The 24,964-nt window shown below is 36.9% G+C and overlaps 1 protein-coding gene across 3 annotated transcripts in view; it reads right to left on the bottom strand.

The window, feature by feature from the left end:
* SEMA3A (semaphorin 3A) overlaps window positions 1-24,964 on the bottom strand; it is a 170,464-nt gene that overhangs the window by 54,559 nt on the left and 90,941 nt on the right. For all 3 annotated transcript variants that reach the window (XM_062631972.1, XM_062631971.1, XM_062631973.1), the window contains 2 exons: window positions 12,948-13,041; window positions 6,779-6,898 (listed from right to left, as the gene is read on the bottom strand). In XM_062631972.1, coding sequence (XP_062487956.1) covers window positions 6,779-6,898; window positions 12,948-13,041 — 214 coding nt within the window. The remainder of the gene's footprint in view (window positions 1-6,778; window positions 6,899-12,947; window positions 13,042-24,964) is intronic.

Here is a 24,964-nt window from a genome sequence, read left to right as displayed (position 1 = left end):
TTGGAAACAATGCACAAAGCACTGAGCTTCCCCATTATTTTTGATCTTACATGCTCGATAAAGTTACGGTATGAATTGGAACTAAGCATGGCTTCTAATTTACACTGCCAGCTATTAGTTTTTGGTGTGCATAATAAGGCTGACCAAGCTAAACCCCATAAACGAGTCCACGGTTAACCATGTAATATACACATATCCTTAGTCAGGTGCTCCTGGACTAATTTGTATCCTAACTTTCCCAAATTGTGGCTATAGCTCAGACTGATATGTTTATTGATGCAAATCTTTTTGCCCCAGGTCATATTCTCTAGAGTGTCAGGAAGTCTTCAAAACGTGCAGTCAAACCAGGGGAATGTCCTCTTCCACTTCATCTTTCCTACTCACTTTTTTCACTCCAGCCTCAAAGCTTATCTTTTGGCTAAAATATCATGCCAAAAAGCAACAAAATCTTATCCGCAGCACTAAAATTTAATGAAAAAAAAAAAAACCCTAATCCTAGTCTGAGGGAAGAGGTGAGGGAGACAGCATGAGAGAAGGAGAGAGGTCTATTTCCTAGAAAGATGGAAGACTAGGATTTTTCTGGTTGTCTTTGCCCACTATCTTTGTGATCTTCCTCACCTCTAGAGGAACTGTAAAACACATTCTCTAATTGCTGCTTGATCTTTGATTTCTGAATCAAGTGCTCCTCTTATTTTGTATAAAGATACAGGGAGCAGATGAGGCAAATGGTTCAAATACATGAGTATTTTCTGATCAAGTATTCAGCTGGATCTATGGCTTCTTGAGTTGTAGACATTTCAGGATTATGAAAGTATAAATGTCAAGTAATACAAAAGCATGCAGAGAAAAGACTTGTTAGATTGCAATAAGAGCAATTAAAATTCATATTTAATCTCTCAAATTTGGATTTACAGACTTGAGAAAAAAAAAACACAACTTGTAAATTGAGTCTATATGTCATTCTGTTCACATTATTATGCCACTGTCACCATAGTTTCTGAGTACTTCCTAGCACTGTGTTAGGTGACATTAGCATTTGTCACACATGGAATTTATCACTATGAAATTAGTTATTACTATTCTTAGCAATAGAGATAATGGGAATGGAGGTGGGAGGGTAAACTGAGTGAGAAATGAGACTTGCATATATGGATGTGTTTTGTTCCTGTAAGGGTTGGAGCTGTTCATGACTGTATGAGCAGTGGTGGGAAAGTGCAGAACTTGGTCCACACTACAGCCTGCATGATAGGAGATATCAGTTGACTAATTTGGTTCAAATATAGAAATGCATATTTTAAATGCAAGAGATTCTTGCCAGGAAAAAAACAACACCAAAAGAACAACAAAAACCACACACACACACACTCACACACCCAGAGAACACCTCTCACTGTTTGCACTGGTAAGGTTATTTAAATACGCCCTTTGTAAATTTATGGGAATGCAGATCTGGAAGAGAGACTATTTAGTTTACTCTCTGTAGTCCCTTGCCATGTCAGAGAAGTGTGCTATCTGACAACACATAGATGTTATCTAAGTTCCTCCCAAAAACCAGCTAGGCTGACTCACTGTTTATTTCTATTGGGCAGCTTTTTCTAATTTCATTCCCGCCATGGTTTAAGACTTCTAATTTGAAGCCTACATATATTCATATGCAGTTCATACACTTTTTTTTTTTTTAATATATATTCTTTATTTAAATAGCTCTTTTCTTTCTGGAAATTTATTAGATTTGTTTCCTTTCTCAAAAAATAACTTAGATGCAGTTTATGAATGGATGATTGGGTCCTGTCAATACTGGCAGTTCAGCCATTTTCCATCTGCTTACCTTTGGTGGCATATATTTAAGTACCTTCTGTATATTTGGATTGGGAATGAGTAAGAGGTGAGCTGGAAAGTAGGAAACTAGGAAGGCATTCTGGGAGAAGGAAATGGCCAAAGAAGAGGGACAATGAAGAGAGGGGTATCAGTGGGAAAAGGGTTTGGTGTAGGTGAACAAAGACAAGCCACAGATTCAAGGATGCTGCAAATGAGCACACAAACTCTCAGCAAGAATAGCTGCAAGAGAACAGTATTCATTTCTAAATATATTTTTAACACATTTAATACATTTGATTAGAAAGGTAAAAATCCTATAAAGTAGCTGCACTCTTGTCTTTCTCTTGCCATACTTTTTTTCTACTGTGCAATACATATATATTTAAAATTATGTGTGTATGTTGCCAGTGCTGGGACATCCTACAAATTGCCATCAGCGGAAACAAAGTGACTGCTAAAGTTCTGTATGAATGCCAGGAGAGTATCAAGTCCATGTTTCCTGCCTTGGAGCCTGTGAAATTTAAGAGGCCATTTTCTTTTTTATTGAACAGTCGCTCAGCTTCTATAACTCTCAACTGTTTATGTAACCGTAAAGTAAAGATTACCAAGGACAATAACCCCAGGGGACTAAGTACAGCCACTACCCCACTTTAAAAACTAAGCCATGGAAAGTATGCTAAAATAATATCATAGAGCTGGTTTAAACCCATAAAAAACAAGGAAATTCCAAGGCAAGGGTGGAAATCCAGACTGACAGTCTCTTTTAACCCCAGGTCTAGTAAAGAGGGTGAGCGAGGCCAGTATGCCCTCATTTTTCTGGGGTGCAAACCACATTCATAATACTATCTTAATGCAGCTTCTGTGATTTCATTTCCTTTCAAATCTGCAGCCCAACTGTGTTTTGCTTTTAAAATAAATGTTTATGGTTATTCATTTTGCAAAATGCTAACAATTTAAGGCCAGATCCCCTGTGCTCAAGTCAGGGAACATGAGAGTGGCTCCAAGCTTTCCTTCCACTCCCCTAACCTTCAGCTCAAAAGCTGCCTTCAGTACATTGCTTTTTCATTGCTTAGCATTCGCTTTTGTACACTGCACTGCCATTTCTGCCTCCTTGCCTCCAGTCATGCCCTCAGCCCTTGCATAAATGCTGCCATGGATGGTGTACAGCAAACACTGTGTGTAGCTCACCAGGGAGCTCCCTGGTACCAGGGTAAGCTGTTCTGACCTGCTCAGGCCTCCTACTCATCTTTTTTATTGCTGAAGCAGTTCATAGAAGCAGGACCTGATCTACACTTTCTTGAAATAACACTAGCTTCTGATGGCTCTACACTATAAGAGGCAATGGTACATTTAAAGGGAAACAGTTTTGCCTATGGGCAAGATTCTGGAAAACATACATGTAACATCAAATCCATTGCTCGTTTATAGTAAAGTTGGCCAGGAGATGTTTTTTCTGTTTCAGGATTATTTTTTTTCTGAGAGTTCAAAACTATTCTTGACCCTCAGTGGGACCAGCTAAGACTGTCAAAGCTTTTTGTACAGAGAAACTCCATGCACTTACCAGAGGAGCCAATAATGTCCAACATGAGCATGTAAATGGCTTATGATAAAGTGCACAATTCAGTCTGGGGCGCTGAACTGCAGCTTTTTGTATCCAAAATGACCCCAGAGAGCCAAATCATTTTACTATGTTTTTTGCAAATGCCTCTATGTCACATCTGGCCAACTCTGTATCAATAATTAAATATACACTGCTACAGTGAGTGATATATGGTTCCCTACCTTCTAGATGAATGCCCCAACTGCATGGCTATAGAATCAGTCTCACTTGCTTTATTTGGCTTGGTGACTGTTTAATTATTTATACAAAATGAAATGTCTTTAAAGCCTGTGAGTATTTAATATCTTTAAAAGACTTAAGAAGTCTTTAAGAGCTGCTGGTCAGCACCTTCCCTTGGGTTGGGCACACTTCAAAGCCCTCTTCCCAGCAACATTTAACTCCTTACAGAAGTTGGAGCATCTCCAAAAAGTGACTGTGTGATTTTTGTAGGAACTCTGTGTTCATACTTAAATCCAAAAAACTTAATCTCTCTGTGCAATGTTGTCCTTCTCTTAAGCCAGTTCAGGATGATATTTAAATTCTGGGAAACGTTTGTAAGCTCTTCATGTGTAACTGTCTTCTCCTTCCCATTTTTGGTACCAAACAGCTGTGTTCTCTGCACCCTGTCATCTCTGACCTTAGTCTTAGTATGAAGTAAACATTAGCAAAGACTTACAACTGGATGCCTCACCGCCTAGCTATTAAACTCCATGGGTATGAGGATTTCTCTTTGTAAGTTTGATCAGAACTACTGCTCCTATACAGCTTTCAGTTTACGTCCATTAGAACAGCAATTTTTAACTTGAGGCTAAGAACACCTTAGAAAGCAACAAGAAAAGCAAACCCACCACTACATAGCAATCTATGTCTTTCTTTAATAAGAATTGTAAAAGGTCTGCAAACTTACGGTTCAAAACCAGTTTATACAGATCTTTAAGACAGCAGAGTACACCTCATTCTTCAGTGAGAGCTTGTTTCATTAAAAGTATATAAATTTTAAATACATCCAAACACAAAGCTTCTTTCTTTTATAATTATATTTAAAAGAGACAAATGACAAAAGAAAACAATAAAATCAAAGGACTGTCATGTCTGCAGAGTTTCACACTGAAACAATTATCATTTTTGGATTTCCCTGTTAGATGCTGAAATTAAAAGTACTGTGTGGAAAGGCTGCCAGGATCTTATCACTGGGAAATTTACAGTAATGGCTTAGATCCTTTAACAGGAAAATTATAGTGCAGAGTTTAAGACAACCTTTCCATATTAGGAAGGTAAACTCATTAAGTTGCAATAGAGAGATTTAAAAGATGTACTTAAGGATCATTCTCTATTAAATTATAGACAAGAATCATTTCTAAAGGCCTCAGTTTGATTCTTACTTTTTTTTTTTTTTTAAGTTATCATGAAACTTACCATACAGGCACATAGTGTAAGAACTACACTAAGAATTGAAAAACATTTTCACCATGTGCTATGATAAATACTGCTGTTCTACTTTTATGGACAATACTTAAGTTCTAGAAAGCTTGAGGTTTGTCAGCTCATTATGTGAAACTGTCTTCTTCCCATCTTGAGCAAAAAGCAGTTGTGGTTTCTGCACCCTGTCAGATGTAACCTTAGTGCTAATTTGGGAAAAGCAGTTCTCACATTTAGTGCTGAAAGACTGATAACTGAATCCACAAAGGAATGACACATTTTCAGCGATGAAGTACAGGGGCTCTGGACAATGGCTGTGCTTTCCCACTGCATAAATCCTCCTGACTCAGCTGTCATTGTGCATATCTACTGCACAAAAGCAGATTTTGCTTGCGTGATTGGACGTTACGTCATGACTATCATAACAAAAGTTGGTGTTATGTTATCTTCAACAAATTATACTCTACCAGGTACCAGGATAGACTGATATGTCTCTGACTCCTGCACTTTCCTGTCTCCTGAAGTCCAGAAATCTTTTCTATTATAATAAAATAAGCCAATTAACAATATTTCTGGATTACTGGGCAAGCACAGACTGTAAAACTGAAGTGTGATATACCTGAATCTGTTCTTGCAGATGATTCATACAGCTTGCCTTATTAAAATAAAGATTCATACAATTTGTCACATACACATTTGTTTGATACTTATACCCAATGCATATGCCATATAGACAGTTGTTAATCCTACCTGCAAAAGAACTTTGTGGTTTTAATAATGAGTCAGAGATTGGTTTTGTTATGAGTTGTATATATAGGTAATATTATAACCAGTATGATACTAGAAATTCCTGACTATAGCTAACAAGAAACTGTGTTGTTAAAACATATTCTGCTCTTTTACATTAAAAAATTCTGGGAACACTTTGCACTAAATTGCAAAACCGCATAAGAAAATGAGGACCTCAGCACAGACATAAATAATGTGGCTAGGAGTGGAAAGTATATGAGACTAAAAACAGGAGTGCAGATGCAAGCCGCATGTACAGTAAAAGTGGCTAGATAACTCTTCAAAAAGTAAAATCCAAATTAACGCAAAGTAACTACATTTAGTATTGCTGGCTTACTTAAATTGAATGTCAGTATTCCAAATGATGAAATCTCATTTCCAAAGTGCACATATCCTTGTATAGCTAAAGCCAAGTGTAATTCCATTTAAACAATTGGAACTTTGACTTCAGTAGAACTTGGACAGAGTACACAGATGCATCTTAAAGAATTCTGGTACATGAAGCCAAAACTATATTTTCTCCGACATTATCCTTCTCTCTCCATACACGCAAACAAAGAACTACAGGCCTATTTAGTAATATCAATAGGAAAACATAACCTATTTTTTCTTGTAAACTACTGAATATTTTGAAACCCAATAGTTCGGAATGCCCACAACTCCTTTCACTTGTTACAAACTATTGACAGCTTTGGCCTGCTCATGAAGCTCTGCTGATTCATTTTCTTCTTGACTTTGGTGGCCAGTGTTTTTGACTCAATCTAGTCAAAAATTAAAGCCTGTACAAGGCACGGTCCTGCCCAAGGCTCTGTAGCTACTTTGTGTTGACATGTGACTGATGCCTGAACAAGCCTCAAGCTTCTGTCAAACTTGCACCCTACACCAATCTGTTCCTGTAGCATGACAGCATTAACCAGAGTGCCTGTGTATGTTTTAAATTTAATCACACTCCACAAATCTCAATGTAATTAAAAAAAAAAAGCTTCTTTATAAATCACTTATATCACTTTTGATTAGTTTAAACGGTTTAAGACAAAATCCTGCTCCTAATAAAAGAGGGGTGTATATGTCACAGATGTGGCTGGAAGGAAGATGTGTGCTAGTCTTTAATGGCTAGACGAATGCAGTCAGATAAATGTACATTTTACATACCATTTAGCCACCGGGAGTCATGCTGCTCTGTTCTGATTGGATGATGATGCCCCAGAGTACGGAAAATGGCAAAGTCCCTGCCCATGAAGTCTGCCGCTGTGCCAGAGTACAGCTCTCCATCTGTGGGAGGACATAATTGTAAGTAACATTTCTCAATTTTCCAGTCATGGCAAGTCAGAGAAAGCTGTCAGTCCTATGTTTATATTACACTAATAGGGATAATGAGAAAATTACAAAGCAATAATGCAATGCATTGTTATTGAAAATACATTATTAGACCCACTTTCTCACTGCAGAGTTTAACTGCAACCTCTCCAATGAGCTGTTAGTACAGGCACGTCTCAAAAATATCTTTGGATTCTTAGGTTTGAACAGTGACTGCCTATATACCTGTCCCTGGCAGACAGTAGCATGCAGCACCCCAAAAACCTACCTAACTGTGAAGTTGTCCTGTTTTGAAAAGGAGTTTAGACTGGAGACCTCCAGAGGTTCCTACTGGGTTTTTGTGACTGTGTTTGGAACTGGAGAGTCCAGCTCATTCACTCTTGGTTCAGAAAGTCCTCAAGTCCCTTCAACTTTTCATATAGAAACTGTCGTTTGGTGGGGTTTTGTTTATTTTCTTTTTCTTTTTTTTTTTTTTTTTTTTAACCTAAGCAAGCAGATCATTATCTTCTATAGGAAAAGACAGAACATGCCTTTCTCCTTTGGCCACCTTTTTAACTGTGATACTGCCAAAGGGCAACAGCTAAGGGAGAATAAATGAGATCATTCCCTGCTACTTTGACCCTACGCATATCACAGCAGACAAGTGAATTAAAAATTGACCTCTGATACTCTGCCCATAAATGGCACATATATAGCCTAGCTGGAGATGAAACTCATAATATTAAAGTCCTAGTGTCCCTCTCCTCAGCCAGCTAGAAGTATAATGGAGGAGACAGTCTAAAGTCAAAGGACTGAACAAAGTTAAGTACCTGCCACCTGGTAGGGAGAATAAGTACATAGTAATCGAACCTACAGAAAACAACCAGGGATAAAAGCACACATCTTTCTGGCATTGCTGTAGAGATTGTCCATAAAACTACTCTGACTTCAAAACATGAAAAATGCACTTTTCAGGACTGTGCCCTTTTACACCTGTATTTGAAATAAGATACCCTACCCTATACTTTCAACATGGAAGTAAAAAGTATTATTCCTTCCAACTACTGTTTTCGAGCTACCCATCTTAAATGGGTCTCCTGTGGAAAAAAAAAAAACAAAACCATGTCTGAGGATAAAATAACTCTTTCAGCTAAGGTAATAAATTTTTCATGGTCATGATGAATTCTACCATGGCCTCATTTTGAAACACGCTTTAGGAACAAGTTTATTATGTTCATGGCAATTTTAGGTATTTCCATGGTGGAACAACCAGATCCAAGCATGTCTATTGGATATCACTGGCATCTTTTTTTCCCAGAACACTGATACCATGAAATTGTCAACTAAATCTACAGTGGCTCTGTACCATATGGTAGTCATGAAAGTCAGGAAAAGTGAAAATGTGACAGTGGAAAAGCATGGAATTGAATGAATTCACAGCAGAGATTAGAAGCAAATAGACCAGTTGCGCCCAGCAGGAGGTGTAATCAGAAGTGAAACAGAACAGCATATCATTAATTAACGATTTATCATTCCTCTGTGTCATTTTCAACTTTTTTTGAAGGGGAGACAATCACTTAATTATAGTGATTATTATGTACAGGGTATGCAGCTGAGATTTTAAAAAACATAAAACCTTTTTACATGTGAAAAAGGCTTTGATGCTACGCTTAACCTTTTCTTTAACCTTATCTTAATTTTCTTGTCTTACAGTCCCTAGTGAGTTCTGATAAATCAATATAAATCAAAGGGGAAAAAAAAAAAAAAAAAAGCCCTATTTTGCTTCCTAGTGATCATCAGATCCAAAAGTCAGTCAGGAAAGTAAAAAATTCTATATTTAGCACTATATCATTAAAGTTAAAACAAATATAGCTCAAAATTACATACTTACAATATTTAGGGGGTTTTGGCACCTCAGCTTCTAACTCAATATATAAACACTACCAAAAGTAGCAAATCTTCAGTTCAACCCAAAACTTTTTCATGCTACTAGGCTCCTGTGGCTGACGCTTTCTCATCGGCAACGATAGAGTAAATGTTTTGCCAATAACAGGCTTCAGCATGTTCCAAAGGGGGAAGGCTCTGCAGGAAATTAACTGACCTTTCTTTGTTTGTACTACAGCCCCTTCAAGTTTGAGCACACCTATACCAATGCGTGCTCCTAAAGGAGCATGTTGATATGAATGGAACATATGGATGCAAACAGAAATACATATATTAACTTTACTAAATACAGAGGCAGCAATTAAAGCCCATAGTAATGCTTTTTTGGAGAGAGGAACCATTTTTCTCTATACTGTACATAAGCAGCATGGAACTCATCTAACAAACTGGCACTCAGTTGTTAGATAAAAAGATGTTAAAAGAAGCATATATTTATTTGATGATTGTTTCTATTCAGCTTTTAAAGAAGATTGCATACTTAAACAAAATTAAAAAAATGGGAGAGAAGTGTATGCTTCATTTTGGAAAGAATATGAAAGTTGAATGGACGGGGATTACAGGCAAAACCAAGCCCTGAATGACCCAATTCCTTTTATTGGTAAAAGGGCTCCCAAATGAAATCTGCTGTCCTTGGTTAGTAGGTTTATTCACTAAAGTTTTCAGACATACATAGTCTGAAAACTACTATACCTAAAACTACTATGTATGTCTGGTTTGACTTCACTCCTTCAAAAGTCAGCAACTAAAACTTCCCAGAAAGTGGAATAACTCTAAACCCCTGAACCTCATATATACTTAGTAGCTAGTTTCTATTTCCTTGGTAAGAAGCCACTGTGTTTCAAATCATGTTCATACGTATTCAGGAGTATTAAGGCACTTAAAATAATAATAAGAAAAAAAAAAAGTAAAAAAACAAAACAAAACAAAAATATTAGTAAATTAGTGAGACACAGGAACATAAATAGCTTTGAGGATTCTGGATCATCAGAGCTTTTGAAAATCTCGAGGGGTCATTTTCTAAAGACCAACTGACTGGTAACAGGACAATGCTGTCTCCTTCTCTGATTTTTTTTTTTTTTTCAGTTATCCCAATATTATTGCTTTAGAGTAACATTTTCAGTGATGTTTTCTCCTGTGATTACATTCTATGAGAATCATGGTGCCTCTCATTTTCCTCCTGCCCTGGAATACATGCTAGCAGTGCTGAGGGACTGCTTAGTCTCTACATTTTCATGCATTAGCCCGCTCAAATTGAGATTATTTAATTAGCAGCACATAGACTGGAATAGCTGAATGATGCCTTACATTACTAGGAACTAGTTATATCATGTTCCTTAGCTAGCATTTACTTTAGAGTAGAATAGCTGTAATGACCAACTCCTTAAAAATAATGAAAAATGTTTGCAGGTGGATGGAACAAGGAATGTATACAGGAAAATACTGGAATACTCTAATAATGATAAACTGTTGGTTTTGGTTTTTTTTCCCAAATATTACCTTTTTTTTTTTTTTTTCCAGAGAGTGGGAAAACTGAAGATTCGTTTTATATTTATAAGAGTTGATTTCAGCTGAAATATAAAACAGGAATCCTGAGTACTAATGGCTATTAAAAATCTTAAGTTACTTTTTGCAAAGTAACCTTGGTGCTTTGCCCAAATTCCAGCTTGGGTAATCACATTTCACTTACCTAATATTTACCTTCTAGTTATGGAGTCAAGAACATAGTCTTCTTCCACACTTTGCAAAATCTGCTTAGTGTTTCTGATGAAGAACAGAGGTTATTTTTCCCTCCTATATTTAACCACATAAATTACTCTTACTTCTCAGCCTTCTTTTATCTTCCTTGTATTTATATTGTGTTACTAATTATAACATTTCATTTTAATGAGTGCTGGGTAATTGTTTTACACTGTTGCCGTCTTGAGCCTAAAATAAGCCATGGTTGCTTGTGAGGACTACTTCTGCCACCCAAAGGGCGAGGAGTATCTGCAATATCATTCAACTTGGGAGGTGGGAAGAAGCAGTCCATCCACATTCTTCCTGGTGTGAGGCCTTTGTGGTCAAGAAGCTCCTCTGGCCTTCATGGCCCTATTGACTCCTTCAGACCAGTGCTACTTAATTTAGAGAGTAGTTGGACCAAATCTCTCCATGCAGTCACTGCTTGGCTGGTTCATTCTCTGTGCCTCACCTATTTTGGGGAGAAGCCATTATTTTGCCTTTGGTCCTCATTTTACCATAAAATTTATGCTTTTTTGGCAAAGACGAGAGTAAATCTTTGTGAAGCAGTGGTGAATCTGGTGTACACTTTCTGAAATGTCAGAACCTCTGCAAGACTGAAGTAAATGCAACATTATAATCAGTAACACCAGATGACTCTGAAGCAGTTATGAGGAGGAAGAGAAGAAAGGATGTTTGTGTTCAGGATGCAGAAGGCTAATTTTAGCTTCACCCTGACTTTGTATAAGTAAGTCACTGAAGCAGAAATAAGTCACTGGCTTTGAATGTTGGATTTGCACCATTTTCTATACTGCTAATACACTGATGGCTCTAATTGAAGCCTGATTCAAAACCAAATATCACGCTCAGTTAATTAGGAGGAAAAATACATTAAGTGAAAATCATAGTGATATGAAGTGAACTCAAGAAAGAAAGGATGGTTTAGAGGCATGCAATCTAAGCCAAAGGAAATAAGATAATCATATTTGTGCCGGACTGAGTGAAAAAAAAAAAGGAAAAAAAAGGAATGTGAAAAGACTTTGTGCAGTTGCATACCGGGTACACCATGTAATACTGGCTTGTCATCATTCTCTTTCTTTATTGTACATTAAAGTAAACAGTAAAGCTGTTCCCTTGAGAGTAGCTCTGCCACAAATTCAAGCCGCTCCAGCCACAAATTTATACACTGTTTGTACTGGGTACAAGTTGGAGCATGATGTGGATGTCTTTCCTGTTTTTCCTGTTAAAAAGTACATGTCTCCAGGGTAGCTCATCACCTGTTATCATTAGGGGCTTCGAAGACCAGGAAACAAGGGACTCTTAGGACTAAACTTTGTTTCTATTTTGAATAGCTTAATTTTTAAATGTAATCTAAATATAATAACTATAGTTAGTAAGCAATACCCTAGACTAGCAATCTGATAAAGTTCTGAAGAAACCAATGTATATGGTTATGTTTCATTTCCCAAAGACTTCTGAGATAAGAGAATCTGCTATTTTCTGAAAAAGCCCTGCTGGATTTGAAGTTATAATAAATTGCCAGAAAGTTACATGTGAAGGATAAAGTGGCTACACCTGGGAAGAGTCATTACAGAAGGAAGAATCTACTTGTTTCACTTAATTTCTTCTCATAAATCATCTTTTTGCCTTTTATTGTTGAGGAAAAAGAAGAACAATGAACAAAATTAATTCAATTAAGTAAGTTAAATCAATTAGATAAATTCAATCAACTGGATTAGGTCAACTAGATTGACACAGTCCAGGTGCTCTATTCTTACATATTCTATGAAGTATTACTAATTCAGAAATATCTTATTTATTGAAATCCCTTTGTTCTGGCCAGGAGTTTAATTGTATTCACTGTCAGATGGATCTCTTTCAGCTGAAACATCATTTTAAGGCCTAGACATGTGGCTGCTTGTATATCTCCAGCTCACATGCAGGTACAGTGGGATGACAGACCTTCCTTGGCAGCAAAACTGATGTAAGAAATTACTTATTCCTGCTCTGACTTTGCTCTCAGCTACATTGGTATGACTGTCGGTGTGGCCAGCCTCTAAACCGGCCACTAAAATACCTCCAGAGTCACCTAGCTCTAGTTTCTGAGGAGAAACACAGCAGAATCAAGGTCTTAGAGGGGTATAAAGCAGCTCTCGTGATACCTGAATCTTGGTTTACACACACCTCGTTTCTCAAGACACCTAGGTCAACTATATTAAAAGTGAAACCAGAATTACTTCAGCTTGGAAAAAAACTGCATACAGCAAAGTCCTATCAAGGACAAGGAGAAAAAAAAAAACAACAGAAAACTAGCAATTATTTACAGTGAATGCATGTCTCATTGAACTTATATTGTGGCACCTACCTACTAAAAGAGAAGCTGTCAGCAGTTTAGGATCATAAGGGCTTTTCCCTCGGCCATTTTCAAAATGGGAATCTTCCATTCTAAAAATGTTGTCCTGTGGGGTAGAAATAAAGAAAAAACAACATTATTTGATGGTAGAACACTAAAAATAAGTTGAACTAAACAGAGTGCAGTATATATGATCCTTACTGGGTTTTGTGGCTTCCGGGAAGTAAAATTACACGAGGTGAGGATTCGGCAAAAGTGCCCACCTTCTAATCAGTATTGTGCTGAAGGCTAGTCAAAAGCACAAATACACATGCACAGCTTGTGTCTCATCTATTCTACTTCACATATAATTTACATGGTATAATTGCATTCCTTTTGCTTTTACTGAGAATACTTCTGAGCAGTAGTAACTGAAGAAGCTGGAATTTGAAACTTCTGCCTGAAAAAAGATAAAACCCATTTTTTATTGACTGTACTTTTCTGAAAGATCTTGTAAGTATAGATTAGTACATAATACAATGCTAAAGTCTGCTTTCGCAACCTGAGCCTGTTTCACACATCCTCAAATTCAATTTTAACCATATCAGGAAAAGTTTGTTGGGACCCCAGTACTATGCAACAAAACTTTAAAATATACAGGTTGAGGGCAAAGCGTATAGGGATATAAACTGAGATTAAAAAGGAACTCAGTCAACACTAACTCAAATCAAGGTCAGTAAATCCAAAACAATTGGCTTTTCAGTACATTTAATTACTTTAATTTTAACCGAGGATCCAAATATGCCAATCAATTTGAATAGTATGTTTATCTTACATTTTGTACTAAGGGTAAAACCAGAAGAATAGATGCTTTTTGCACAGTAGACTTACATTCACAGAAAACTTGTGGAGGCCACACTGAAACCAGAAATTTCCAATTCCCACCAACACTGTGATTAATTTGTATTAACACCTAATTAAGTCAAGGAGCTCCAAAGCTGGTATAGCTCCTACCCCCCCTAACAGTTTCTCTGGTTACTTAGGCCTTTGTACCCAATTCTCAGCTGCTTATAGTCAAAAATTCTCTATGAGGTGGATGCTGTGTTTCTTCCTTTAACCAGTATTTGCAGGACAAAATAACTTAATCTTTAACAGCGAATAGAGTTTGATACAGCTTTTTTTTTCTTATTGACATAGAGGAAATCACTCATCTGTTTTAAGAAGATAAGCAAGAAATAAGTTTCAGAACATATATCTAAATTATATGTATTGATAGTAGAAACCAACTAAGAAGATACTGCAACACTTTTCCCTTTTAGTTTCATAACATAGCAGCTCTTTACCTTTATACCCAAGTCCCTACATTTCTTAATTCTTCCCACAGAGAGAGAAATCCCCCTTTTCTTATTCTCATAATTCCTTTCCTAAGACATAATCATAGAGCTGCTGGCCGGAAGGGCTCTCTAGATATTGTTAAGTCCAGGAGGACTTGAAAGAAAACTATTGTCAGCATATGGTATTGTCAGGTTTGATTTTGTCTTGCCAAGTCATGAGAACCATCAGTAACAGAAGCTATATAACCTTTCTGGGCAGCTTCCATTGCCTCTTAGTGAAGCATTTCTTTTTCTAAACTTCCAAGGAACAACTTGTGACTTTTTGTCCTTATTATAACATCTGCAATGATGACAAAGAGTGTATGTTTTTTCTTAACTACCTTTCAAGCAGTTATAGTCTATTCATAAGCTGCCCATTCAGCTTCACTTCTCCAGACTAAGTTTTAGGCTAGAACTTCAAGAAAGCTTAACTAGAGTGTCCACTCCAGAGTCTTACATTTTCTTGTACTGGCAAGTAGAAGTCTCAAAATTGCACACAATACTTTCAGTCTCAAGGGCAATGCTCAAGTCTTAGTGCTTGAGATTTTGCACTCCAGAATGCTGTGGAGGATGCAAAACAGTATCAACTCAAATTTTATTCAGCAATTGCTTTGGTAATGTTTATTTAATGTGAAGATTGTTCAGACAAATAACTGATGTCTTTCTCAGGAGCAGTGAACTCAAGTAAGCATTTGAAAGCAGTGCTCTCCCTGCATCCTGCCTTCCCCATCTTGCTCATCCATACTGAATCCAGGCATGCGCTAGGCCAGTGACCAAACATACTTCCAAATGGTGTTATTTTAAACTTATTGAGTCGATGTCTCTGCGAGTCACAGGCTATAGTTTTTCTTACAGGCTTGTTTAATTACATCATGCAAGCACATAACTGTGTGTGCATGTTATGTACTTCCAAAGGAACATCAGAAGAACTTCACATTTCACTACATTTACTGGAGAAAAAGGTGAAGGGATTGTCTATCTGGAGGGGCTACTGGACTACTGCATTGTAAGATAAAAAGTTTCGATGCAGCTTTGTGAAGTCTGATCACAGAATTCAAACAGTCTCCTAGGGTATATTCTTGTAGATGTAGCCTCCCTGATTATGTTTATACAGTCATTCTGTATCTTTAATATCTCACACAGTATTAAATTTCTTCCTTTCTTTCCTCTTATCTTTCTATTTCTTAATAGTCCAGATGCATTTCTTGCTTCTATCCAATTTTCTGACTTTGCTCCTTCTAACTAGAAATGAATAAATAATGAAAAAGAAAACAGTTTTTGAAATTCTGCTGCAGGGTCCATATCTAGATCTTGCACAATAAATAAAAGCAGTAAATTGAGGGGAATGTTAGACCTTAACTACAATAATAGAAAATGGCATTAATGCTACAAGCCATTTATGAAAAATGTTATTATCAATTTACATTTTCTTGGGATTCCTTCTTAGTAGATGATAATTGCTCAACCTGCACACCAATGGATATTTGATAAGGCTATAAAGTCAGTGGCATGACAGTTAAAGCAGAATATATTCTCAAGATAATCCCATGTGTCGTTATAAGACAAATAGAGAACAGATGTGGAAAGTGATTTGGTATAGGAAGGATCTGATTTTTGACTGTATTCTTCTGGTTTATGTCACTGTAACTCTACTGATATCAGCGTGTAGCAGGCAAGAAAGAGTGGAGTACTGGATCAGTGTAAGTCGGAGATGATCTATCCTTCTCTTTGTGTTTGTGGAATAAAACATTAAAAATAAGAGGCATGACAGGGAAATCCCACAGTGTTTTTGTATTTCAGTTAAAATGCAATGTAGAGCCATGTACTATCAGTTTCTGAAAGTATGGGCAAGTAATAATGACAATAAATACATCACTGCAAAGTGCCAAATCAATGTATCATGGTTAGTCTGAGGCTCCAAGGAGCGTTGATAAACATAATACAGGAAGTCTAACCTGTCACAAATATGGCAACTTGCCCAAATAGCCTTTTGGATGCTAAAATCAAACTACTTCTACCTACATATGAACAATAAGTACAGGTGACAAAGGAATAAACTCTTCTCTATGTACTTCCCCACCTCCATTTTAAAAGCCTAGGAAGCAATATGACTAATGATAAGTACTTGATCATACTTGTAACTGGTCTGTGGTGTTTGCACCCAAATTCTGCCCTGAGATGCCATGACAGCAAGAGATGAGATGAGAAGTCAAATTCAGTATTTGAGGGTAAAACTTCATCTCTTCTTTTTTTCTACGTTTTTCAGAGACTTAGCCTCCTCATCAGACTGGAAACTCAGGCTATGCTCCTGGCATTATAAGTCCTGTCCACCTAACCTTCAGCTGAAAACCTGTGTGCAGGCAGTAGTGAGAGTGAGAACAGCTTCTGGGTAATGACTCAGCATCAAAATCAGTCTGCCCGGTGATAACAAAGACCAAGGCACTGTTGGAGACTTGGGGAACTATGGGCTGTGTGAGTCTTCTTTTGCACAGTACGGACAAGAGCTTTTAGCTAGAAAGAATTCACACAGTTTGTTCTCAGAAAAAAATCTGATCAGTTTATTATGTTGCTGCCTCTTGGGTTTTGGAGTTAATTGAATGCAAAGACTGATACTGCAGTGAGTCAGCAAATACCTTAGCCATAAATAGCAATTCATATTAAAGCAAGCTTTTCCAGAGGAAATTCTCTGGAAATGCAAAAAGAAAGAAAAAAATATTCCAAGAAAGGCCTTTGTATCTCACCAATGAGTCCAACTTATTATCCAAACCCCTTCTTTAGTTGCACTGATGGCCCAAAAGGACATTAGAATGTACTTCAAACCTTTGTAAGGATCCTTGTCGCCAAAAACCTTGCTGTAGATTGTTTTATTTAGTTGGTGTGGTGTCATATAAACTCTAGGTGTATATGACATGGATGCTTACCCTAAATCCATAATAAAATTAGATTGTTTAGGTCTTGAAATGCCACAAACTCATAATAACAACAACTGACTGCTGGCTCACAGTACAGAACATATTATTTCACCTAGTAAATGCCTTGGGTGGTAGGACATTATGCTTCTGGCTCCATAAAACACATTTTTCTTGTAGCACATAGCATGATAAATGGCAAGATTCTGTTAGAAAGAACCACAGTTCAGACCTGGAAATGTACATGAAAGTTACTGTGATTCCCATTCTTTAGGCTGAGGATCTGCTATTTCATGGCCTCAGAGATTCATTTTCAAACAGCTGAAAAAATGCCCTATATCATGATAATGAGAGGTGACAAGACATTGCTATTTGACAAAACTTAATATCTTGCTCCTGAATAGCTTCAGTCAGCCAGTGTACCAAAACATTATATATAAACAACATATATATCAACTGTATACCCATATATACATCTGTATGTATATATACCCAGTATGAATACTTTTAAAACTGTTTTTTTTACCTCTGTCATCAACTAGCCCTCCAGAACTGTATCAACAAAACAAGAATGACGAAAGCATACACTAGTTATTCTGGGGTAAAAAACCAAAACAAACCAAAACAAACCAAATCAACAATTTTCCTTCTCAGTTTAGTGAGAAAACTTGTGAGCAAACCTGTGGTAGTGGGGAGAGCTAACCTACCAGAATGGACAGCAGTGGCTGCTGAATTTCAGGGTGATTTTGTTTTCCATGAAACTTTCTAGTGATTCACTCAGAAATCATCTCAGAATTGTAGACTCTAATGCAGTAAAACCACTGTCAGTCAATAATGAATCAATGCAGTGCAAGAGAATTATCTGAAGAGGCTGGGTTGATGGAGTGTGTACAGCTACTAAGAAGGTATTAGTGGTTTAAATTATAAGGCACAGAAGATGTAGAGGGGTTTGACAGCAGTGATGCTCCCCAGCTGCTCTAGTGCAACTGAAGGAACTTACATCCTTCCTCTAGTAACCCCCAAACCATAAACAGAAAGAAGCATATCTCCTGGAAGGGTATCTTCCAGGGGCTATCTGACTTGCCACAACAAGCTGCTGAATAGTAATGTGGGATGGTCCAGAAACATCCAGGATTCTGAGGAAGTATCACATCCTATGATGTTAACATTACCCTTGCTGTTTTCACAGACTTTGTTGTGCTAACATGAAGCATTTTAAAAGACAGACTAAAGGGAAAGAAAACACCCTAACAAAGCAAACAAAAAGAACCAAACCAAACCAACCACCTGAAAACCCAGAAAAAATAACCCCAAAATATTGCCAGAGTGCCTAGAGTATGACAATACACTAGGAAGGTGCATTCATTTGGAGGACTTTAAAGCCAATACTGGTGTCTCTTAACTGAGCTAGAAGTTGCTGGCATTGAAATATTGTGTTCTCTGTATTACTCACTGTTGATAAGAACAAAAGGAAAAGCCCCTCTTCCCACTCAGAGAAAAACTTTCAGACTTGCTAAGGTTTAGCTTTATTCTTTCTAAATAAAGGGATTAATTGGGGTGACTAAATTTGCTGCCCTAGTCATGGGCAGCAGAAAGCAACAAGTTCCTCTGAATGACAAGTCAGACTAGCTCAGAACTGCAGTTCCCAAGGGCAAGATCTCTCTTCAGGCTGCAGAGGCACCTTCATATGAATTTAGGTCTGAGCTAAGAGTCTTTCTGAAATGAACACTGCTGAGGCAGGTGATTAAAGACACCTGACCTTGAAAACAGATGCTGATGGTTTGGTTGTCTGGCTATTTGTCTTTTTTTTTTTTTAATCCCCTCCCATTTAATAGTTCCAGCGAATTTCTGATTTTTATTTTGCCCAATACAACCTTCTGTGGATACATTTTATGACGATATCAAGCATATTTCACAGAACCTTTTAAATACATTTCACTCTATGAGAAATGATTTATTTATGAATTGTGTTACTTTTCAAGAATAATTTTAAGTGGAACAACTGTGCAGGATATGGCAATGTTGTTATTGTTATTATATTTCCTATTTCACACTTAATCTATTGAGTCATGAAAACTGTTAAATATGAGGACTTTGGTTTCAGGTTTGGGAATCATGCTGTTATGGAACTTTTAATAAGAAACTTTTATTAAAGTCATCCCTATGGAATGCTTTATTTAAAAAAAATAAAAACACTGGAAGTGCAAATAAATATAATGTGAGAAATTATGCAAAAAATACAAATATTAAACCAATGTAAATGTTGAAGCAAGTGGTAACCATTGGGGAAATAGGTGAAAAGTGATTGAAGCAATAATGCAACTGGTTTAAATCATTAATTATTAAAAAGAAAAGAAGAAAAAAAAAAGAAAAGACATGAACACAGTGGGCTTCTGACTTTCAGTCTTCAGGCTCCATCTGCCATAGGGTTTTTTACCTGCATGAATTTGGGGAATACTGGGCTCTGTAACACCTTTATTATGTTTTGTTTTTCCAACTTGAGGCTTAGCAGCATTGAATTATTGGAAACCAGTTTTAAAACCCTGTGGGGAATCATGGTAAATGACAGATCTTTAGTAAAATGGTGTTCCTAAAGAAAGGTCTCCAGCTTCTGTAGGACCTGGACCTGAAATTCTCTTAGGCTGCTGTGCTGTGCTAAAGGGGATGGAGAAGGAACTTTGTTGAAGAATATTTACTCGTGAAGCTGACCATGAGCTCCTAAGATCTGCACGCCTCTCCTTCCCTTCAGGCAGTTTTCTCAGCTTCCTGGTCACTGCAAGACCTCTCAGAAAGTCTCTACATTGATTTGTGTCCTCTTTTCCAGACAGAAGAACTATTTCCACTGAGCCACTTATTTGTAGGTAATTACTGACATTTTTGGTACCTGGAAATCTTATTTCTGACATTGAGATAAAAGAGACGAGATGACATCCAGTTTTGTTCTGTAGATTAATGAAAACAGAACAGAGCTCTCGATTTCTGTTTCTCCTTTTATCCTTATATATCACTTCCACTGAAAATTTTTCCTAGTTTACAATGTTCAGAAGACGTGCTAAGATGCAGCAGACTGTTCTGATAAGCACAAGTTTTGAGAACTTCTGTCCTTAGGCTCAGCTGAATTTGGACAATCCAGCTTCTTTGTAGGTCTCTTTCAGTCAAATATCAAAAGCCCCACATTTCTCTGCTTGCTTCTGAAATTAAACCAATTCATATTTGTTACCATATACCTTTTCAAAAAGGGAAATGTTTCCTATCTATCTATCTATCTATCTATCTATCTATCTATCTATCTACATATAGATATTTATCTAGATATCTATTTATCTACATAATTATAATTAAATGAGTTTAATGAAATGGAAACCATAGCCAAATGGACTGTTCAGGAACAGCTGGTTCAATCTATTCATTATTCCCAGTTTGTGATCTGTAAGTACTTCTGCTTCTGATTGGAAGGCAAACCAAGTGTCAGTGTCAAATAGTGAAGACTTGTTCACACCTGAACATACTAGTTTGCATACTAATATTGGGATTTATATGAAGAATAATCTCTTTCAAATAACTCTGCAACATATGTAAGTAAAAGAAGGGCAGGCACAGTCAAACTGAGCAGCTGTTAAAAAAAAAAGTACATGTTTGTGAACACGCTTTTCCAATATTTCACAAGCTGAAAACATCAGAAATACCTGACTTTCATGCAGTGGTATGTTTTGGGTTTTGGTTTTGTTTTTCATGTACCTCTTGCGCTGCCTGAATTTATATTTTTGGATAAAATACTGTTCCAATTTTAATACAAATAAATAAGTAGCTATGAAAAATATAAATTTATGTCATTATAGTGTCATCATACTATTTAACCCTTTACGAAATCTTGCAAATATAGAGTGATCAGAAAAAAAAAACCAACAACAAAACAACAAACCAAAGAACTAAACAAATATCCAAACCCCAAAACCTACATCCCAAAACAAGCTAAACACACAGCTAACATGAATGACATGCTAACCTTGACTGACTAGTAAAGACACCAAAAAATGTCATCCCAATGGCATACCAGACACTAGATACCATCAAGGATATTGAACAAGTCTCAGAAGACACTGAGAATTAGAATGCTTTTGTATTGTAACTTTTTGGGTTGTCAAGTGTAATACATCACTTAAGATCACCATCTAGCTTATACAGGATGACCTCTGGAAGTATAAACACCACACAATGACTGTCTGTTCTAGTCAAGTCATTAAGTGGTCTGCATATGTAAGCAATAAGATATACAAACCTAAAACCAGTACACGTAACTGAACTATAGAGCCTAAAAGTCTCAATTCTTTAAATGTTCTTGTTCTTACCCCCAACATACTTTCCATTAAAAACATTTGGAACAGATTCTAATTGCTTTAGCAGATTCTACTATTATGTTAAATAAATTATTTGGCCATACTCTATTACATGATTGTACTAGTTTCAATGGTTATTTTTAGCATTCAAGACCAGCGCTTTCCCCCTTTGTCTTCTGGATTTCCTGTATGTTATTAGACTGTGGTGAGGTCAGGCATCAGAGGAAATAACAGCAGCGCTAACTCCTAGACCCAATGTTTTATGAATTACTGAGCATCAGTGATGTAATGGCAATAAATCTCACTCAGTCTCAGTCTTGTGTCCTGTTGTAAATACATGAAGTTACCAAAGGTGTTATTTTATTCAAGAGCCTTCCTGATGAGAACGAAAATGCTTCCCCCAGGGGATTGTTTGTAAAATTGCTTTTATAATTAGGGTGCTGTTTAACAAGAGAAAGGTTCTCCAGTTTTCCTGGGGAACTTTCAAGTCTGAGTCAAGGGTATCTTATTTACAACACAAAACCAACTGCAAATTGAGGAAGCAACATATAGAAAGGACTTAGTCAAGTGGAGTTAACATATAAGCATATGGGCAAGGTTTTCTAATTTCCCAAGCGATTTTGCATGCTCCCAAGTTGGGCACCCAATTTAAGACTCGCTCAAGGGCTCTGATTTTCAGCGAATATCTTCTTGGGCAATTTAAAATTCAGATACTTGAAACCATTAGCCACTTCTGAAGATTAAGCTATACGTCTGCACTGCTTTTTAACCTATCTGCTTTTTAATTCCAAGCATGGAGAAATCTCTAATATGAGCACATGTCCTAACTAAAGCCTTTCAAATTCTGGCTCTAAATGAGTTACACAAAAAGGAATAAGCCTAGAAAAATAGTATGAACTTTTTCCCTAAAATAAGACCTAGTGACCGTGCTTTCAGAGAATATGTACAAGTAACAAGAAGGACAGAGAATTATACCCACAACAAATACTATAAAAACTATTAAGCTCTGCGTTTTCCTCTAAGATACTGCAATATACTGCAACTTTTCACTCAGGGAAGCCTGTAAAGTGCCAGGTCTAGCCCAGTGTTTGGTACATATTCAGGTTTAAAAGAAACCCATAAACAAGGTCTGGGATACGGAAGCTGAAATCCTGACCCTTTGGGCAATTTTTTTTTTTTTTCTGAGGCAAAGTTTAGATCTGAAATCTCTGGAATAAGCACTTCTCTTTCCTCTTTGTTCCCTTCACTTGCTTTCAGTCTGACACCACCCAGCCGTTCTGCAGCCTCATTTTATTTTTATTCATTAACAAAAACTAATATCCTCAACATGTTAATAACTGGTATTGCATTAGAGAACAACACATTTGAAAAGCTAACTTCTACTGTGCACATAGAGACATAACTAAGAGTAGACCTAATTATAACCTCTCTGTGAGAAAAGTTGCAATTATTCCTCATGGAACTGTGTTTAAGAGCAATGCATTTCTCATACAGGTTAGGGTTTTTTTATTAAAAAAGTCAAGAACATTTGATATTCTTTTCCCAATGCAACAAAAACTTTGCTGACACAGAAACAGATGGATGTAAGTGGTTTTGATTGAGGATGATTGAAAAAATGCATTAAAATCTGCTTCTTTATTCACTATCGTGCCTGCTTTTCTGGCACCCAAGAGTCCCCAGAGAGAGTCAGAGACACTGGCAAGAATACATAATACACTCAGCTCATATGTCTATATATGTACACTAATAAATAGGAATGCACAGTATCAGAGGGGCTAATCAGCATCCAACCAAATAACTCAATTACAGATATTCATATTTTTGAAGAAGAAATGCTCCTTTTTTTTTTAAACAGTACTTTGGCTCAAAATTTTGGCTGTTTCACCCAGTAAGTTTATAGTGCAGTGTAGTGTAGTACAGTACAGTATAGTTTAGTATTGTACAGTACAGGATACTATTGCACAGTATAATATAGATCAACTTTGTTGACTAAAACAAACTGACAAACACACAAACATCTCACCGGAAAGAAGCAGTTGTCCTTAATGTTCTGCTGATTTCTGGGATAATTTTCTGTAGCCAACTTTAATGGAACCCAAATTATTAAGTTATTCAGATTTTTCTGAGAAAGAAAGATGACATTCAGATTACTTTAGATTTCATCGCCCACTGCCAGATCACAGTCACAGCATGGAGCTGTCATGGTCGTGAATCGGGTTAGACAGGATCTGTCTGTGCTCAGAGGAGGGTTAAGAGCTGTAACAATAAACCCTACAGACTGCAACTGAGGGCATGCCATCCCAAATGTGGTCTGATCCCTGAGATCTTTGTGTGTATCTTCTCAGGCCCTGCTCTCAGAGCTTCAACCTGAAGCCCACTGAAGTTAAAGAAAGATTCCCTTCAAGTTCACTGAACACCAGAGGAATCATTCTCATATCCCTTGCCATGTTTACATGTTAACTCAAGGTCACAGCAAATCCTTCCAAGTGACTAAGAATTAAAACAGTTGTTCTCTATCACCATCAATTTAAAAGGTCTGAACTGATGAATATGACTTCTAAGCTTGCATCTGTACCATCACCCTTCTGCTTTTTGTCATCATTAAAGTAATGGCAATAAACACTGAGAAGAAAAATCATGTGTGTTCTTAATCCATACAGTTTACTTGGTTTAAAATATCTGACTGAAATGCAAGCTTCGTTTGCATTTATGCAGACAAATGTTAAATGTTTAACTACACTTATCTGTTAATCCTTGAAATGTATAATTACACACACATATACATGCAAAAACCAAAATAATAAGACCTGAAATATTAATCATACCACCTGCTGTGCCAAATCACCCTTTTTAATTTGTTATTCATAAACAAAAGCACCTTTAGACAAAGAGCCGAGTTCTCTCCTCAGCACCACTTGTGTAACCCCAGTGAAAGCCAACACTGCTCAATTAAAAAAATCCGGTTTGGAGATTATCAAGCAGGATGAATATCAGAAGGATCCATGTGGGTTTTGCACATCCACAGTATACATGCAATTTTTAAGTCATAGAGTTGCTTCTAAACCATCTTGTCTCAGTTTTACAACTGGAATATCTCCTTACTGTAAGTTAGCCCTGGATCCAGAAATTTGATCCTAATTGGTAGGGAAAAAAAACACATGCTTTTGTATTTACTTATTAAAATCATCTCAGACCATCTGCAAGATAATTCTGCTCAGCTTTCTGTCACCCTGGATGTAAACATTTCAACAGGAGAAGGTGTTTGTGCTGTTTGAAGCACCTTCTGAACTCTGCTGAGCTTATTGTTTCTTTGTAGATGAAACTTTGTTTGCCTTAGATTTGAACACTGATTATAGGCCCCTGAGAAACAGGAGACAGTTTTCGAAACATTGTCAACTCTAATTGGTTCCTGCCAAAATGTAAGTCCCTCA

The sequence above is a fragment of the Pezoporus occidentalis genome, unplaced genomic scaffold (assembly GCF_034315485.1).
Source record: "Pezoporus occidentalis ecotype Australia unplaced genomic scaffold, CSIRO_AGI_Poc_V1 ctg38, whole genome shotgun sequence".
In the NCBI taxonomy this organism is placed as follows: domain Eukaryota; kingdom Metazoa; phylum Chordata; class Aves; order Psittaciformes; family Psittacidae; genus Pezoporus; species Pezoporus occidentalis.
The sequence above is the reverse complement of the archived record's forward strand: the minus strand, read 5'-3'. Positions and strand labels throughout refer to the sequence as shown.